Source organism: Hyperolius riggenbachi, chromosome 11, assembly GCF_040937935.1.
Source record: "Hyperolius riggenbachi isolate aHypRig1 chromosome 11, aHypRig1.pri, whole genome shotgun sequence".
In the NCBI taxonomy this organism is placed as follows: Eukaryota; Metazoa; Chordata; class Amphibia; order Anura; family Hyperoliidae; genus Hyperolius; species Hyperolius riggenbachi.
Genome location: NC_090656.1, coordinates 115,789,029 through 115,809,468, shown reverse-complemented (window position 1 = coordinate 115,809,468; position 20,440 = coordinate 115,789,029). Strand labels below are relative to the sequence as shown.

Below are 20,440 nucleotides of genomic sequence, written 5' to 3'. Positions count from 1 at the left end.
GCTCAGCCTCAACCTCCACAGAACATAAAATCTCGGTAATTTATTCTAATTTAATTTGCTCAATAAGTGAATCACAATTGGAACATCTAACATCTAAATGGGAGGGAGACTTTGGCTATGATCTGGAGGGGGAGAAGTAGGAAAATGTTTTCATCCTATTACATAAATCCTCCATTGCAACATCCTTCCAAGCACGTAATTATAAAATCTTTGCTCGGTGGTATAGATGCCCGACCCAGGTGGCTAAATACAAGGAAGGCGAGTCGAACCTGTGATGGCGATGTAATTCTGAATTTGGTACAAATATTCATATCTGGTGGCAGTGCTCTCTTATTAAACCCTTCTGGGAAAAAGTGTACGACCTAGACGAATCACTATACCTGACCAGGCTCCCCTTTACTCCACAAGTGGCTCTGCTAAATCTAATACCTGGAAAAATCTCTAAGGTCAAGAAATGTCTCTCCAGCTCCCTCCTGATCATAGCCAGACTTCTCATTGCTAGAAATTGGAAGAGTTCAAATGTTCCAACCATGCTGCAGGTGTTCTCTGAGCTCAACAATATATGCAGGTTAGATGATCTATACTACAGTGCACATGAAAAGATGGAAGCATTCACAGCCAAATGGGCAGTATGGTATGACTTTAGAGACTCCGATAATGCGAAACTGATGGTAGAATAATTCAACAGATACCACTTCTATATTTATAGATCCCCACCTGCTCCCCTCACCCTCCCTTTTCCTTACCACTTCCCTTTTCTCCCCATCTTCTTTTCCTTCTATGTATGTTTTCTTTTCTTCCTTTGTCTTTTATGTGTCTACCCGATGCAGTACACTTGCATGTCTATGGACAAGTCTAAATTCAGTTGCGAATCCCTGGTAGCCTTTATCCTCAGCTTCAGGTTGTAAGATCCCACCTCCTCAACCTGGTTGATTTATGCATACCTACATTGCTAATAAATTGGTCTTATACGGCCAATATTACTTCTGTCCATCTGTATAAGCTCACCTGTTATGTTTACACCTTACTGAATCATACTACCGTTTAACCTTGAAGTGTACTGCTTACTATCTTACCTTTCCATGTGTTGACATGTTATTTTTGTTGTTAATTGAAAAACTATTTTTCAATAAAAAGTTTTAATACAAAAAAAAAAAATATAGACAGTCCTCAAAGTAGAGGCTGAAGGCCTTCGATTAGACAGACCTCAGAGTGAAGACAGAAGGTCCATGGAGGGGTCTTTTTAAAAGTAACAAAATACAGGCAAATTCTCCATAATGGTAAACAAAATTAGTAAGGAAGGAAGGTGGAAGGAAGAGCTTGGTCTTAAAGCAGAGCCAGTCAGAAAGAACACCTACATGAGTTCTGGATCAGTTACTCAGAAGGTATTAAAAGCAATAGATTAGCAGAACAGACAGGGAAGATGTAATTTTAAAGAAATGTTGCAATAAAAAATATGACTTACTCATCTCCATTGAATAAAATGCTTCCACTGGAAATTTCGACAGAGACTCCATCAATCTTCATCATAATGTGGCTGATGGTGGGAAGGCTGTTGACAACTGAACGTCTAATTTGGATGTTGAACTCCTCAAAGCTACTCAAGCAGTTTGAGGAATACACATAGTTGCACTTGCCAGGGTAATAGAAGACATCACCATCGAATGTCTTGAAGTAGGAGTTACCCCATGTGCTACAAACTCGTCCATTGTGAGCAGAAGCCACACCTAGAATATAATGAATAATAATCAGTCTTTGTAGAACGTTTTATTTCAAAATGTTGCTAAAGTTAAAACACAAATAAGCCTATATGTTACAGTATGTCTGAGTATATACAATACTTACTTCTTAGTACTGGAGGTGTTGTTGGTGCAATAAAAGTGAGCTTGGAGGTAGACTCTGCACCTGTATTAAAAAGAAGGAAAAAAACGCAATATATTTCAGAAACAAAAAAGCAATGCTTTCAAATTATTCCTACTAACCCATTTAACAGCCACATATAGCAAAGCTATATGTGGCTGCAGGGCCGATTTTGTTTGCCTTTCTCAGCCTGACATGGTGTGCAGAGCGGCACAGGGAGCACAGAAAGCAATCATATTTACCTGTCCCGATGGCCGGATTGGCACCTCCTCTCCTCCACCCCCGGCGTTGAATTGCTGACGTTCTCTCCGGAATTTCAATCACGATATGATGTGATCGTAACCCAGGGGATGGTTTCGGTGGTGCAGCGCCGCCCGATGGTGGAAGAGGGGTGATGGAAGAGATACATTATCCTTCTTCCACCACCTGGCAGCGCTACACTGCTGACACCATCCCCTGATTTACGAACACATTATATAATTTGATCGGAACTCCAGAGGAGATGCTGAGAGTGCAGGGTTGCTGGTGGATGAAAAGAAGACGCCAGCTACCCGGAGAAGGTAAATATAAAGAAGCTCCCTGCACCGCTCTGCACAGCTGTTTCAAGATAATGCGTGCAGGGTTGCCATCAGGCTGAGGCGGTATAAAAGTTTTGTGTTCGGGTGCATACAAAATCAATTTTGATTTGCCCACAATTGGCCGATTTTACCACTTCCATGTAGTATGAGAGCCAACAGATTTTGAACGCTTTGAACAGATTGTGTAGAGGTGTAAAACTTCGTCAGTCATTGGCCATTCAAAATGTGGATGTGTATATGCACCCTCAAGCCTCATACACATGTATGAGGCATGTCGCCCAGTGGGGATCAAGACTTGATCCCTCAGGTGACATTGCAGGGGCGAGGCTGTACCAATGTATCGCTAGCCTACAGGGTAGTAATGTGTGTTGTTGTCATGCAGGGGGGAAAAGAAAGGACGGAGCGGTGTGGGAGTGATGTCACGTGGCGGGAGAGGTGAGTGGTAAGAACAATGCTCTCTGCTGGTGTACAGAGGAATAGATATGTCAGGCTGATCACTGCCATAGGCATTATTTTATTATTATTTTTTTTTTTTTGCAAGTTTGTCCTTCTTAGTTTATAAGAGTGATAACAGCTAATTGATACAGCAAGTACTTTTTTTCACCCTCACAGGGCCAAGTGCTTATACCCCCCCCCCCCCCCCCCCAATCACACCCTCCACCACACACACACACCTAAGTACATATACTGACTCTATAGGTAACCCATAGACCTGACGATTATGGGCATATTCGACAAAGAGACACATTTATCTCTAATCAAATCAGATTAGAGATTTAGAGATAAATGTGTTTTTTGTTGATTCTGCCCACACACTACAGACTGATTCCCGTCCGATTTCAGCATGAAATCTTCAGGGAATCGGCACTGCGGCTGCCCCCAATGTATAATGTGCCCTCTGTTTGTGCATTATACTTTACCTGTCCTGTAGCAGCCTCCGTGCGGTGTCCGTACATGCCACTGACACATAGCATCTGACGTCAGACACTATGCGCCGTCAGACAATATGCGCCAGTAGCGTGTACGGAGAGCCGCCCAGGTCTTGCGGACACTGCGCAGAGGCCGCTACTGGACAGGTAACGTATAAATGCACACAACGGGCACATTTATACATAGCGACGGTAGCGGCAGGGGTTTCATTGTCTCGTCCCGGAAATCGCCGCCGTACCGTCACACATCCGACCAACCATCTTCGGCCCGACATCTTGCGGCATGTGCAATTGACCATGCGACCAATTTCCATCCCGAAATTGGTCGCTTTTTCGGTCAGGCATGCACTTGGCGGCACCGATTTTCATTCAATTTAATTATAATAATCGAATCGGAAGGTCGATCGGCCACCAAGTCGCCTGTTGTATGGCCACCTTAAGGTTCTAAGCTTCTAAGTACAGGTACTGACATGGCGGCAGGGATTATATTGTGAAATCTTTTAAGTGCAGGTACTGACATGGTGGCTGGGATTAGATTGGAAATTCCTTTAAGTACAGGTACTAACATGGCGGCAAGGATTAGATTGTAAGATCCTCTAAGTACAGTTACTGACATGGCAGCAAGGATTAGATTGTAACGTCCTCTGATTATAGGTACTGACATGACGGCAGGTTTTAGATTGTAGGCTCCCCTAAGTACAGGTACTGACGCGCCAGCAGGAATTAGATTGTAAGCTCCCAAGTACAGGTACTGACGTGGCAGCGGGGACTAGATTGTAAGCTCCCAAGTACGGGTACTGACGTGGCAGCAGGGACTAGATTGTAAGCTCCAAAGTACAGGTACTTACGCAGCAGCAGGAACTAGATTGTAAGCTCCTCTAAGTATAGCTTAGGCCAAGCCATGCCTCCAGAGCCATGCTATTGGCCACCAGGGCGCATCTCAGCAAATGAGTGTGGCTATTGGCTGGCTGGAATGCGGAAGAAATTGCTGTGGAAGAGAGGAGCTTCGGATCCGATTCAAACTGGTTAGCTCCAGCTAGTCAGGTGCGCATGAGAGCCTGTGCAGCTTGTCCGTGGCAGCCCGATGCTTATGCCTGTGCAAACTTTTAATGAAGGGCAGCCGTGGACGAAACGGCCTCTCGCTGCAGTCTGCCGTTAGTGTGTCTGTGTCAGGAGGGGGAGAGCAGCCAGGCGTGCAGAGTACTCAGAGGGAGAGAGTCGAGGCACAACTAGCGGGCGGCATATATGATCAATCGGTCAGCTGCCCTGTGCAAACACTTCTCTGCCTTCAGTCGCACCAAACAGTAGTGAATTTCAGGCGCCCTAGGCCATGGCCTAGGTTGGCCTAGCAAGAAATCCGGCCCTGCATATCATTCCAATAATTAATCTTAGCAAATTAACCTTAAAGGAAACATGAAGTGAAAATATCCCCCTTTTCCAAAAAATTTACTTTTTAGATATCACACAGTTTAATTTTATATTTCAATCTATTTTTTAAGTTTTTACTTTTTCATTGTCTCTGCTTAATAACACATTGGGTTTGATTCACTAAATCGTGCTAACTCACAGAACTGGCGCGCTAGCGTTTTGCACGCATTATAACGCGCATAACGGTTTTCTCGCAATCTCAAAATTTCCATGCGCTAACGCACATTTTCACGTGCAAAAGTTCACGTTTGTGCTAAAAAATTAGTGATTGCGCGGAAAAAACGTTACGCGTGTTATAACGCGTGCAAACCGCTAGCACGGCCATGCTATGAGTTAGCATGGTTTAGGGAGTCAACCCCATTCATTGAAGTATGCCAGAGTTCAAATCTATTAACTATTGACCCTTTTTATCTCTCTTCTGCTCTCAGAAGCCATTTTCTGCTAGGAAGGTGTTTTTATAGTTGTATGGTTGTAATTCCTTATTAGTGAGGTTTAGGCTATAGTCCAACCCTGTCCCAACCGGACAGAAACTGTTATTTGCATACCTGATGTTTAACTCTTTCAAGCAGAGAAAGATAGAAAGGAACACGGCTTAGTTATTTGTGTGCTAGGCACTGTACATGCATATGTCTATCTCATTATGTCACTTGTCACCTCATGTGTCTTTTTTATTTTGTTATGGAAAAATCTGATCAAACAAATCACTTGCATGTCCATGAGTTCCCCTAGACATGACCATCACTACATGACAATTTCACCACTACTTGTACGGCATCAATGTGTGGTGAGTATATAGGACAACTCACGTAATATACACAATGTGCATGCTGGTTGTATAATGCGCACTATGCAAATAGGGTAAGGAATGGTATATGAACAGTCTGCATGTTGTGTATATAATGCAAGTTATAATAGGTGCGCAGTGCATGTTACTTTGATGACTTAACCACTTAAGGACCACACTCTTTTTCCCTGATCTCTGCTGCGTGGGCTCTCCAGCCCACAGCACAGATCAGGTTTGCTGCAGGGCGACCAGACCTCCCCCCCCTTTTTTTCCCCACTAGGGGGATGTCCTGCTGGGGGGGCTCTGATCGCCGCCACTCTGTGTGGCCGAGCGGGGGGGGGGGGGGCACCTCAAAGCCCCCCTCCGCAGGGATTTCCGCCTTCCCTCCCTCTCCCTCACGCTGTGGGCGGCACAGGATGGCGATCTGTCCTGCGCCGCCTAGGATAGGCTTCAGCCAATCAGAGGCCGGGGATCGCCGATCTCCTTTACGCAGCAGCACTGTATGATGTAAACAGCAGGGATTTCTTCCCCGCGTGTTTACATTTAGCCTGCGAGCCGCGATCGGAGGCTCACAGGCTGTTCCCAGAGACACCCTCCATGAACTGATATGGAACGTTTCCATGGTAACACCACTTCGACTGCCGATGCCTATTGGCGTTAGGCGGTCGTTAAGTGGTTAAATACCGCTAAAATTGTGTGTTAAAACACAACAAGAACAAACCCCTCCTTTCCTCTGCTTCCTCTTTCCAAATTAATTTACCCATTCCCACTCTTTCCAAAGCTGAAAAGAGCTGTGGATTGCTAGCTTTATTTATTTACTTATTTTTGAGAATGATGACTGAAATGAAGACACTTACTTTTATCATACTGATTCCTCTGAGAATAGTACCAAGACTGGTCAGCTTTGCTGGATTCCTGACTTGTGGCAGCATAGGAAGATTTCTTTGCCTGACCTATGGGGAGATCACATCATTAACATGAATTGCACTGCTTTGTAGAGATTGTATTAGTTGTGTGCATGATGCAGTCCTGCTCTTCTCCCAGCTGTAACAACCATACGGCAAGCACTCTGTGGACATTTTTTCCAATTAAACAGGAGCTCACAGTGCATCAGATCATCAATCAAGCCAGACCAACCTGCTTATATCAAATCAAGCACTGGAGCTCATCCTTATAACCAATTATTCATCTTTTATGGCTATTGGTCAATGGCGGTAGGAAACATATAGTAGCTAAAGAAAGCCTCAAGGTTTTAGTACAGCTCCCCCTTTTTGGCATCTGAGAAATAATGAGTTGACCCAAAATGTTTTGCCTGCCTTTAGCTATGTATACTGCTGTAATTGACCTATAAAAGGCATGAAGTCAAGATCCTCCATTTCTGGTCTCTTTGGGATCTGGAAGTAACTGAGAAGACATGTTTAAAGATTGTCTCTGCTGTGTTCTTACACTGTTGAAAGCTACTGTTTGCTTTCTTGTGTGCAGAGTACAATAAAACACTAATATAAGAGAGCTAAAAAAAATAAAATAAAGATATGTTTACCATACAACAAACCCTAGTTTGCATTATACTAATAGCAAATTAAAGGAAAAATGCAAATATCTTCTTCTTTACATGGTAAGAAGCTTTGCAGGAGAGGGGAAGGATTTCTGTCATCCTCTCCATGTCATGGACCCTGCAGGCTGGCATGGGTCAGAATAGTGGAGCTACACCGGGTCTGGCTCAGCTGTCCTGGCAATACCAGTAGGCTTGGGTTATAGGGATTTTTTTTTTAAACCGAGACTAGAAGCCATGCAAGGTGGTGCTACAAACAGCTCCATGCAAAGCAACTCACTCCACCATCTGAAATTGTCCACCATCTACCCTGTTGTATCACACATACGGTATCTGTGTGAGGCACAGATATTGGGAGAGAGACCTTGGTCTCAGGGACTTTATTAACTTTGTGCAGCTAAACGTCATGGGAGAAATTAAACCACTATGGGAGAAATGCTAACCACTTACTAACTGTAATGCAGTTTTCCTAGGTCCAAGTTGTAATCCTTTTAAACATAAATTTTTTTTTGTCACGCTACAGTAGTTATAGTATTGTATGACGGGTATCCTACCAGAGTGATTATCATCCAGTTGGGGCGCTCCATAGTCACGGTTATACCTGTTGAATTTTTCATCTGTTTGAAAAAAAGGAATATCATTATAATTATAATATAGCATATGTTATACGTGATATAAAGTAACGCGTAATGTTTAATTCTGGGAATACACGGGTCGATTCTGGCGCTCAATTCTGCACCCGATCGTTTTGCCCACACGATTATCTTATCTTCCACTCATTTTTCTTATCTTTTTTCAATTCTCTTCAATGATGAATCGGCAAAACGATCGAACGGTGATCGGACATGTCGGAAATTATCTATAGATCTTAATGGCTCAAAATCGAGCCGTGTATTCTCAGCATTAGTGCTGCAGCCATCTTATTATATTAATGATGCAATTTTTTTTGTCCCATCCTGCCAAATCTTTGTAGAAAAGGGGTAAACTAAGGAAATATAGTTTAAATGGATATTTTAGCTGGACCCCCATATTACACAGAAATGTTAAAATTTTACAAAAAAAGATTGAATCATTAGTTTGCACCTTTAGAAAGATTATCGGAAGATCTGCATCCAATTCACACTATGGAGTGTATCAGGGGCATAACTACAAATCATGGGACTCCTGGTGTTCAAACCCTTTACCTCGCCTACCCCTGGTGACCCTCACAGCCTGGGGGTCCATCTTGCAAGGATCATAAGAAAAAGTGTGGACATTGTATTCTTCACAACCATAACAAGTATAGCCACAAAAAAACCTGTTCTGAAGGGTGGACATCTTTATCGGAGGGAGTGAAGCAGTAGTTTAGGCCCCCTAACAGCTCTGGGGCCTACTGCGATCGTAGGGGCTGCTCCCCTGTACACCCTTAGGGTGTATGCACTAACCTGCATTAAGCAAAATAACATGCCTTAAATCTTAATGCACAATGATTAGAGCAGAATGCAACACATTGCACTTTACTCATCATGTGGAAAACTTTACAAACGGAATTCTGCTTATCCGTATATACTTGCATATAAGCCGACCCCTGTATAAACCGAGGTACTCACTCTTCCCCCTAGAAACTAGGAAAAAGTGATTGACTCATGCAAAAGCTCCCTCCCCAGCATGACCCCCCCCACAGTAGCCAGGTGTTCCCCCAGTACATGTCAGCACCCGTCCCCATAGCCAGATGTGCCCCAAGGATGATACAGCTGTGTTTCAAGATGCCACTAGATGGCTTCATGGATATGAGACACAGCAATTGCCACATAGAAGAATCCCCAATCATTGCACCGCTGACATGTTACCTGCATGCTCCGCTCCACAAGCCAGGGGGCACAGGTAGTCTTGAGTAGCGCACTCTGCACACCATGTTGCAGGGGGTGGGGGCACGGACACAGCAGGGAGCAAGCTGGCAAGAGCAGAATCACTAGTGCAAGATCCTTATGCTCCTCTGCCAGTAAGAAAACCTGCTCCACCACTTATCCTGCTCCACTGACTCATATATAAGCCGAGGGGGCAACCTTTTAGCACATTTTTTGTGCTGAAAATTTAGGCTTTTACGTGAGTATATAAGGTGATGCTGGTTAGTGCGTACATCCTGATAAAACCACGTTACACAAGAACAATGATTTTCCATGAAATCATTTGTAAACAGAAGTAAAAATGTTAGTGCAAGCTATCAAATGATTTTAACCCTTGAGTCCAAGTAGTAACCAAAAGGATATCCCACTGCACCAGATGATTGGGTGATAGTAGAAAAATCTTTAATCCAACATCATATGTTACAGATAAAAGCTCACTCGTATCGGAGCAAGGTATTGCTCCTTAATCATAACCATGATTAAGAAGCCATACCTTTCATTTCATTTTACTGTATTTAAAATTGTCCGGCAATGTTTTGAATGCTATTAAGCTTTAAAATTGGTTAAAAAAATGAGGAAAGGCTGTATTATTATCCCTCGGCATGTCACCTGTCCTTATATATCCCCAGCAAGAGCAGCACATTTTCCAGCAGGGTTTCCTGCTGGGTCAGTACATTGACGGTGTGACGACCAACAGGAAACCTCAGCGAAAATGTGAATGCTTTTGCCAAGTGTCACTGCACAGCCCACAATAGGATTAAATAGGGATCCCTGGCAAATACTCTGCAAGGGTTTTCCATTTCTCTTGGTTTTCCCTCTATCCTGTGCAAGAGTTCAGTTCCACAAAAAGTGTTGACAGGTGTTGATTTTCTTGCCTTTCACAACAGAAAGCTGGGCAGATGTCTAACCTCAGAAAGTACAGTATAATGCAAGAACCTCAGAAAATAATGCAAACCGTGCAGTGTACGTATTGATGTAAGCCTCAGAATTGCAGACTGGCTGGAGATTTGCTGCAATGTAAGACAAACAGGACCTTTCAGTAAACTGAATGACTAGGGGAAAAAACTATTATACCTACACAGAGGTAAAGGATGCGTCGGGAGAAGAAAGTTTACTGTGGCATGCATGTTCTTGGAGTTAACAAAATGAATAATATTAAACAGAAGAAGTGCATATAGGAGGAGCGCTGCAGGGTGAAAGCTTTCATCCTATGACAACTGGCAAGATAAGGCAGTAAAATCCCCTGGAGTTTTAATAACATGGATATATTTTGGGGTTTCCAGTGTTTTTCTAATAAGTTTGTGTTTAACAGACTAACAAGAATGCGTGTTTTCACTTATTTTCCCTATTTCTAAGTCTATTAAATACAGATATATTTTGTAAATCTGCAGTAAAGAGTAGACGCATCTCTGTGTGGAAAAAAAATATGTGTAAATTGCTTTAAGTAACAGTACCAAGCCAACACATAGGACACAAAATGTTTACAGTAGGTCCTGTATTTGCAAATAGTCTTGGGAGTTTGCGGTTCACTGCCCTTGGTAGCGAAAGAAAAGCTAAGATTGCATGTTTCTAGTGACTGCATCTCCACATTGAACTACAGTAAGCTGAACGCTTGAACTTTACACCTTTTATCTATAGTAAAGCAGACCCATTGTTTTATCTTTTTTATTTTATATATATTGAGCTTCTTTATAACTTGACCTGGAGATACCTGACCTTTCCAAGGTCACTGTGGATTTGACTTGGCCTTTCCAAGGTCACTGTGATTTTCTAGATATATACTTTTCCAGCAGAGTGATACTTAGTTCTGTGTATGGCTTCTTGCACACTACATGCGATTCTAATTTTGTATTCCGATTAAAGAACGTAGCAGCATGCAGTTCTTTTTTTAATCGGAATCAAAAATTGGATCATGTCAAAAAAATCGGAATCACACGTAGTGTGCAAAAGGCCTGAAACTGAGAAAGGATGGCATCACACGTGGTTAAGGGCTCTGCCTCTGACACAGGAGACCAGGGTTCAAACCTCGGCTCTGCCTGTTCAGTAAGCCAGCACCTATTCAGCAGGAGACCTTAGGCAAGTCTCCCTAACACTGCAACTGCCTATAGAGCACATCCTAGTGGCTGCAGATCTGGTGCTTTGAGTCTGCCAGGAGAAAAGCGCAATATAAGTGTTTGTCGTCTTTAAACATACAGCAACCAAAAACTTGCGACCTTATGAATTTCATTCCCTTTCACTTTCAGTTGTAGTTGAGTGATTTCCATCACAAGGGGCTGCTCCCATCTCCATCTCTACTTATTAGTATTGTGTGGTTTCTGGTAAAACTGGTTCTAGCTGAAATAATATGACCAGTTTATTTGAGGTTAAGTATTTAAGCGATCACAGGTTCTGAAGATACCACTAAATGTTTTCTATGCTGGGCCTTTGACTAAGAGTTGCTTTAAAAACATGATCATGTTCAGATTTAATGGGCCTCATTCACATAGCTCTGTCCAAACTTCCGCACTCACGCAGCATACAGTAATAGTACCGGTACTAACCACAGCAGAGTAACACACGTTATGCAATTAACATGACGCATTGTATATGGGTAACATGATCATTGCTATGGTAATACGCATTATGCTAAGTATGCAATTTGCAGTTCTCTGCTGACATTAGACATGCAACAACTTCTGCAAAAAGACTTGCAGACACTATTTGTAGCGATATTTTATTGTATTGTGCAAATTTCAAAGGGGCCCAGATTTCACAGTGTATCTTTTATTTATACCGGCACTTATGGTGGCGCCCAAATTTCCTGCTTTTGCTCATACACCTCTACTTTTGCTTCTCTATTGCTGTCTATGCCAATCTCTCCACAGAGTCACTTACAAAGCCCTTCACATTCTAAGTCCTTGCTGTTGTACTTTAAAGGACACTTAAACTGAGAGGGCTATGGAGGCTGCCATATTTATTCCATGTGATATGTACCTTACCCCCCCCCCCCCCCACTGGCCGTGCCAACTACTAGCACGCATTTAGCCTGCGTTGTATGGCAGAAGCTGACGGGGTTAAATACAACTTCCCTTTTCTCTTTGTTGACCTACCTACACACAGTCTCCGCTCAGCTGACATTATTGTCCTCTCATACTTACTAGTCACATATTTTCATTCTCACATAGTACTATAAGCTCACCTGATGCTTGTTGGCTTCCATGTGAGCGATCTGATGAGTCAGCAGCGTCTTTTGCCATGTTGGATGCCTCCTTTGATGCTACCTTTGAAACTATAAAAAGTTGACAGGGTTATTTTCTTGCAAAGTCTAACAAATGAAAAATGTATAAGATAGGCATTCATCTGGCATGTTTAAAAGGAAATATATGCATTCATTGTAATATGTATTTTTTTATCTAATATTATTAAATTGACCTTTCAATCTGAAGCTAGGTAAGAATAAATTGACAGTAAGCTCAAATGACACTTCTTTGCAACCATGGCAGCAGCTTCTTTTGGATTTTGTTTGGAGTACACTTGCTATAATATTAACTCGCCTAGAAGCTTCTGACATTCTGTAGGAGTTTTTAGGACAGAAGCCTTTGTAGCTTATTTTCAACACTTAGGCCTCATTCATCTCTAAAACCGTAATCGCAAGCGCAAGCATTTTGCGATTTTGTGCTGTTTTTTTTTCCTCCCAGCGCTCCACTGCATGCTGCGTTTTTGGTAAAAGTGCTTTTCTAAGTTCTTTTCCAGAGCGGTTTTGTCATTCACTCCCTGACGCAAGTCAGGAAGTGAACTCTTTAACTCAGAAAATAATAAATACGATGTATTTATTCTAAACAACGCACATGCAATAGCCGCATAAAACGGTTTTGTGAGCGTTTATCGCTATTCCTATACCTTCCATTATAGTCAAAACTCCTCAAAAATGGTACAGGCACCCGCTTTGCGATCTACAAAGTGCTGATATGAACCTTCTCATAGAGATTCATTGCACAAGCCTTTTGGGGGCGATTTTGAAAATTGCCTGCGCTGGAAAAAAGGACAAAAACGCCCTTAGTGTGAACGAGCCCTTAAAGTCCATTGACTGGCAGCAAACTTGGGCATTCTTACCTGTCACTTCCTGTTACAGCCATTGTGGAATGACAGGTTTATATGTACATGAAAAAAATCAATATGAAATAGTCTACCCTTCTCTTTTCTATCTAAACTTATGGTCTTGGTAAGTTTATCAACTCATTCAGTTTCCATTACCATCTATAATGTATCCTGATGGCACTAAGATCTATCTCTCTGTTGCTGATGTAGCTACACAAAAGCATACATGTAAAAAAGGCACTGCGGTAATTTGGTTGCCGGGGATAGCTTCTAGTAAAATACCGATATTCTACTATTGGGCATTGGGTAACAAGATAGTAGAATATCAGTAATTTTTACCAATATTTTATTTTTGCTAAACCTAACCCTATTCTAACTTGAACCCACCCTCTATTCCTCACCGCTGCAATATTTGCTGATATCAGAGCAGCATATGCTCAGATTGTAAGTTTTAAAAGGCATTCCAATCTCTCCTAGTGTGCTATTACTGCTGTATAATATTATGTACATATCTTCCATCATTGTCTACACCCTCCAATTGTTTATACACCTGTATACATACCATGTATTGTCTATTGTACAGCGCCATGGAAGATGCTGACGCTATATAAATCACTAGTAATAATAGTAGTAGTAATATTAATAATAATAATTGAACCTTGCTATATATAGAGCCAAATGACCACACAGTTTCATGTTAAAATAAAAATGTCTTTATGTATGTAGATGTTTTAAAATAATTAAGCTGGTTTTAAATATTAAGATTAGTTAGATAAATATCAGTTATGAACAGCTATAGATTTTTTGGGTCACATAACGATCTTAGCTATTCATACTTGATAAGTGTGACATACTTTACATTGAGGGACAGCATGTTTGACAATCACTGAAGAACTATTTAGTACTGTTTAGGTTTGTGAAATTGCATAAAATGTGTAATCGCTTACCTTGTGCCGGTAGACATGTGTTTACTAATAAGAGGACACATATTGATATCTGGAGGCCTCTAGAGGTCCCCATTGTTGCTGCAGCTCAGATGTAGAGCTGATTGTCCAGAGCTGGCACTGAACAGTTGCCCCAAGTCAAGTTTTTATAGTAAAAGAAAGCCATGCCCTAAATCACATAAGAGGCTGAGCCAAAAAGAACTAGAGATGGCTATTGACGTCAAAGGCCTAACACGTTTCTGTGTGGGTCCAGGATGTTTGTGTTCTGGCAGTTGGGTGAGATAAAGCTTTGTTAAATAAATCTTACAAAGTGATGAGCAGTAAGTGGAAGAAAACCCCTAAACAAATGATAAATAGGTAATTTATTTAGTGAAGGAAAAATATGTTGAAAAGAAATGAGAATTGTTTGGAATAGGATCACCTAAGAGAATATGTTTAATGGCCTATGCAGTTTCCAGGAAAGATATGTACAGTACATACTGTAGACTTGTTTTGTGGAAATGCATACAGTGTACACAATATTTATAGCATGAAAAGAAAAATAAGCTTTTGTTATTACACTGAATGTCTTTTAGAATTGTGATGGATGTTGTATTAATTCAGACGTTACCAATACCAGTAACAGAGGAAACTTTTAAAATGCAAGACGTTGTGTTTTAATATAGATAAAAAGTTAAAGATTGACAACAATAAGAATCAGGATCTCTGTGCTGACACTTCAAAATTGTATCTGTAACTTTAGCAGAATATGGTATTAAAACTTCCAGTCTAGTTAAAGATACTCTTTGGTTAAAACTCTTACCACAAATAATGCAAGTATTCCTTTAAAGGTTTCACAGACCTAATAAATAAATGAACCATGATGGTACAACGATCAGGGTTGCATGAAGGCAGAGAATGAACCTCCATCATACTCATCTACAACCCATTTTCAATGCCCTGGCTGAGGGAAGGATTTGATGGTACGTGGCCCTGCCCATGGTCCCTTCAATGCGGTTAAGGTGTACTGCCTCTAAGCAGGAAAAAAAAAAACCAAAGCGTAATGTGTTCACCTCCATGTTTAACAGTGGGAATGGTGTTCTTGGGGTCATAGGCAGCATTACTCCTCCTTCAAACATGGCAAGTTGAGTTGATGCCAAAGAGCTCAATTTTGGTCTCATCTGACCACAAACCTTTCACCTATTTCTGCTCTGGATCACTCAGTTGTGCGTTGGCAAACTGCAGATGGGCCTGTACATGTGCTCTCTTGAGCAGGGGGATCTTGCAGACTCTGCAAGATTTAAGTTAACACCCCTAACGACCAGGCTCTGTTTTGCTTTGCTGGGCTGCGCAGTTTCTTCAGCCTCCTGCACAGCCTAGCTATGGAGCCCAGTGATCGGACTCACCTCTTTTTTTTGTCCCTAAGGGGACATCCCGCTGGAGGGGTCCGATCGCTGTGGCAGCAGTGTTTTTTTTCCAGCCTGAATAGGCTGTTTCACCCTCCCCTCCTCCCCTCCGTGTACTCCTTTTGAATGGGACGGCAATCTGTCCTGTTCCGCCTCTCATAGGCATCAGCCTATGAGAGGACGGTGATCCCCGGTCAATCAGAGGCCGGGGATCGCCGATCTTGTACAGCACTGCCGGAGACCGCAGCGCTGTACAGTTGTAAACAAAGGGGATTCCTTCCCCCTTTCGATTACAAACAGCCTGCTAGCCGCAATCGGCGGCTAGCAAGCTAATCACGGAGATTCGCTCTGTGAACTGGCAGGGAACGATCGCGCATGCGTTCGGCTGTTCCCTGCCAAACTGCAGCCCCAGGATTTGACGCCAATTGGCATTAAGTGATCCTGGGGCTGCCGCCGCGGTCACGCCCGTTGGCGTGAGGCGGTCTTGAAGTAGTTAAAATACACGTAAACAAATACAAATAAGAAGTACATTTCTTCCAGAATAAAATGAGCCATAAATTACTTTACTCCTAGGTTTCTGAAATCATAATGCAAAAATTCAGGAAAAAATGTAATTCATTTCATTTGTAAATGTAATTAGGAACAATTGTTTGGTAACTTTGTGTCTGTCACTAGGGTGTAGCATACAGTCCTCGAGTGTTTAAGCTGATTGAAGTTTATCGGCTGGTAAACAGCAAGATCGGATGTGCAGTAGAGGATTTTTCAAGCAAGAGCAAAGGGATTCTTGGCATGGGATCATTATCACAAAAAGTTGGAAGATGAAAAATACATACATATAAAAAAAGTAATGTATAGTGCATTTTACTTTGGGAGAAGTTTACAATTCATATGTATGTATGTATTTTAAATTTTCCAGTTTTTCTTAGTGTCATTGAATAGAAGGTAATTGTTTGTTGGTAAAGAAAAGTTTGGTTTGCTTTCTTAAAGCAGAAATAATTTACAATAATTCAGCTTTAAAGCAGATACGAAGATCTTAAAAAAACAAAGAGTTTCCCTTACCTGGGGCTTCTGCCAGGTAAGGTAAACTAGCTGGCAGCTGGAGAACGGAGGATCGTAGAGGACCGACGCGGAACAGGAAGGCTGCAAGGGGCTGGTAGAAGCCCCAGGTAAGTGAAACTCTTTGTTTTTTTTTAAGATCTTTAGTTAAGCTTTAAGTGAACATATGTGGTTACATACAATGCACCGCTACTGAATATGCAAATTATCTCTTTATGCCCCTGAAAGCCAGGTTAGCATCCAGAACTGCTAGTGTCTAGCAAGCCTATATATGCAAATTAGCTCTTTATGCCCCTACAAGCCAGGTTAGCATCCAGAACTGCTGGAGTCTAGCAAGCCTATAGCTTTAAATCGTACAAAGCCACATCAACCCCACATGCAGACAGCCTGTTTTGGACTTTTGATCCTCATCAGAGCATTGCAAGGATTGATATGGCTCTATGGGATAGGGCTTGGACCAGTACAACACAGTAACCAAGCAGCTTGGGGTGACCCAAAACCACAGGGAGAGTATAGGGGAGTAAAAGAGATTGACAATCTTTTTAGTAGGAGGGCTTTTGGTCTCTTTTACTCCCCTATACTCTCATTATGGTTTTGGGTCACCCCAAGCTGCTTGGTTCCTGTGTTGGTAAAGAAAAAAAAAATTAAATTGCCTACTCCTAATGAAATTACAGCTCCTAAAATGTAATATTTAAATTGTTCCTTCTCCTTAAACACTAGGTGGGCATTAGCCCTTTGTCTATAACATTGGACAAAAGCAATCTGCAAAGGAGAAGAAGGCTTTGCTGTCCCTTCACAGAGTTTTCCCAAATCATGTGTGTTGGGATTGCTCAAGAGGTGGATGCCCATGCTCATAGGTTCTTTGTTCACAAGGGACTAGCAGCCCATATTGGGGACAAATGGTTAAAGGTGTTTGGAAAGGGGCCACCAAGATGTCCAATTATAAGATAGATGTGCTATCACTTAACATTTTAAAATGTGTAACTAAATTGCTGCCTTATGTCATTTATATAGTCTCTGTGGACATTTCAGATCTGGCTCCAGAAAGTCAAATTCTCCTGAGATTTGTGAGACTTCCTCAAATGCTGCTGTAGCCTAAATTGGTCATGTGCAGTAGCCTTCTTAAATTGTGTATGCATAGGATCAAAGCATTGTGCCAGGGCAGAACACAGGGAGTGTGCGAGACTTCAGTGCCCACTACTCTATCAATGGTAATGGTCATGCCAACTATGAGATTTGGAAAAAGATGCCAGGAATGTGAAAGACTTTGCTGTCTGAACACATTGGCTGCAGTCACTCATGAAATAAGGTGGATTTTAACCACTTCAGTCTTCAGTGTTGTTTCACCTTATCCGAGCAACTTTCACCTCCCATTCAATCGCTAATAACTTTATCACTACCGGTACTTATCACAATGAAATTACCTATATCTTGTTTTTTCCACCACCATTTAGGCTTTCTTTGGGTGGTACATTTTGCTAAGAATTATTTTATCATAAATCCATTTTAATAGGAAGATTAAGAAAAAAATTGAAAAAAATCATTTCTCAGTTTTTGTCCATTATAGTTTTAAAATAAAACATGCTACCGTAATTAAAACCCATGTATTTTAACTCTTCATTTGCCCCGGTTATTACACCGTTTAAATTATGTCCCTATCACGATATATGGCACCAATATTTTATTTGGAAATAAAGGTGCATTTTTTCAGTTTTGCGTCCATCACCTATTACAAGCCCATAATTTAAAAAATAACAGTAATATACTTTACTACATACATATTAAAAATTTCAGTCCCTAAGGTAACTATTTATGTAATTTTTCTATTGTATATTTTGTATTTATTTATGTATTTAAATATGTGTACCTATTGGGGAGTGTGGGGAGGTAAGGGGCTAATTTTAAAAGTTAAGAAATGTCATTATCTGGACATTTTTAGGTCCAGATGTAATTTTACTATTTGGCCACAAGATGCCCTTGCAGCTCACTTCTGCATGCAGAAAATGCATCCGCAAAGTGGAAGTAATGAGTGGATGGGGCAGAAATAGATTTGCAAAAGACGGAGCCGTCTCGATGATGTTGTCGGTCTTTCATACAGGGACTTAGATCAATGAATGGGAACTTTGTGTAGTTGGTTTCCAGCTTTTCCTTATTGTATAGTAAAGAGATGGTGTTGAGATCTGCTGCAAAATAATCAGCAAAAAACATGGAAACCAGGGGTTTGGATTTTTATGGATTTTATGTATTGTGCCTAGAGATGTTGCGAACCTCCGATTTTCGGTTCGCGAACCGGGTTCGCGAACTTCCGCAGAAGGTTCGGTTCGCGGAAAAATTCACGAACCGCAATAGACTTCAATGGGGAGGCGAACTTTGAAAAATAGAAAAAATTATGCTGGCCACAAAAGTGATGGAAAAGATGTTTCAAGGGGTCTAACACCTGGAGGGGGGCATGGCGGAGTGGGATACATGACAAAAGTCCCGGTGAAAAATCTGGATGTGACGCAAAGCAGCGTTTTAAGGGCAGAAATCACATTGAATGCTAAATTGGAGGCATAAAGTGCTTTACAACATCTTGCATGTGTATACATCAAACAGGGAGTGTAATTAGAGTACTGCTTCACACTGACACACCAAACTCACTGTGTAACGCACCGCAAACAGCTGTTTGTGTAGTGACGGCCATGCTGGACTACTGCGCAACATGGCGTGATTGCTCTTCCTCACTCAGTGATGTCAGGTAATGTGTGACTTCCTTCTCAACTTTCCATGGCATTGTTAAAAAGCTTACGTTTTGTTTTTAATTTACATTTTCTACTTGCTGTGTACTTGTTCAGTACCGCTACAATGAGAATCCTGTGGAGGCGGGCAAGTCTGCCATTGTGACCCCGGGTAATGGCCGGGGAATGAGAGGTTTGAATCCGGTGTGGAGCCTGAGCAACGGCTACCACTACACATCCAAGGAGGGCAGCGGGCAGGCATGCACGCCCGCCTGCCCCGAGGTAGTGACCAAAAATAACAATACAGGAGGAGGACTTTCGAGGCCCTGCTGTGTATTTGAAATGAATGTACTTTAAATCCTTTAACGAGAACCAGTTATGGCGGGCAAAGATGACACCACATTCCTTTCACGAGAATCATATGGAGGCGGGCAAGTCTGTCATTTGTGACCCCGGGTAATGGCCGGGGAATGAGGGATGGAATCCGGTGTGGAGCCTGAGAAACGGCTACCACCACACATCCAAGGAGGGCAGCAGGTAGGCATGCACGCCCGCCCCGAGGTAGTGACCAAAAATAACAATACAGGAGGCGGACTTTCGAGGCCCTGCTGTGTATTTGAAATGAATGTACTTTAAATCCTTTAACGAGAATCCGTTATGGAGGGCAAGTCTGCCATTGTCACCGCGGGGAATGAAGGTTGGATTGCGGCCCGAAGTGGGAGCCTGCTGAGACCCATGCTGTAGCTGCCCTGACCGTGCTTTGCAGACCAGGCATCTGTGGTCAGATGGACCCTTGAGCCAGCGGAAGACAAACCAAGTCGAAAGCATTTGCCAAGAATGTAACAAGAAGAGAAAAAAGGGGAGATCGAGAGCCCCCAATAGTGTATTATCGTTTTTAAGGTGGCACAATTGTAGGTAAATAAGTTATACTCACAAGTATGGGTTGCCGATAGGGGCAACCACTTCAATCGCAGACGAGGAGATTAGACCTGTCCTCGCTCAGGTTAAAAAAGTTGCTTTCCGTAGAGGAAAAAAAGAGGGGTGTCAACACCCATCCACCAGGTGGATCAATGTGTACTCAATATAAGGAGGCGCCAAAAGAATAAAAAGATCAAATTAAAATGATAAAATTGTGGGTAGCAATGGTGGACTTGCTCACCTCACAAAAAACACAGCACCAAATTTGGTGTGATAAAAAACCATATAATTTATTATTACTCCTTATAGAAAAAACAACAATAAGT

At 42.0% G+C, this 20,440-nt stretch overlaps 1 protein-coding gene across 1 annotated transcript in view; it reads right to left on the bottom strand.

Annotated features, from left to right (window-relative positions):
• LOC137537852 (mucin-2-like) overlaps positions 1 to 12,253 on the bottom strand; it is a 133,689-nt gene extending 121,436 nt beyond the window's left edge. The window contains exons 1-5 of the mRNA XM_068259803.1: positions 12,196 to 12,253; positions 7,686 to 7,748; positions 6,437 to 6,532; positions 1,846 to 1,905; positions 1,466 to 1,727 (exon numbers count right to left, since the gene is read on the bottom strand). Coding sequence (XP_068115904.1) covers positions 1,466 to 1,727; positions 1,846 to 1,905; positions 6,437 to 6,532; positions 7,686 to 7,748; positions 12,196 to 12,253 — 539 coding nt within the window. The remainder of the gene's footprint in view (positions 1 to 1,465; positions 1,728 to 1,845; positions 1,906 to 6,436; positions 6,533 to 7,685; positions 7,749 to 12,195) is intronic.
• Between the last annotated feature and the right edge of the window lie 8,187 nt (positions 12,254 to 20,440).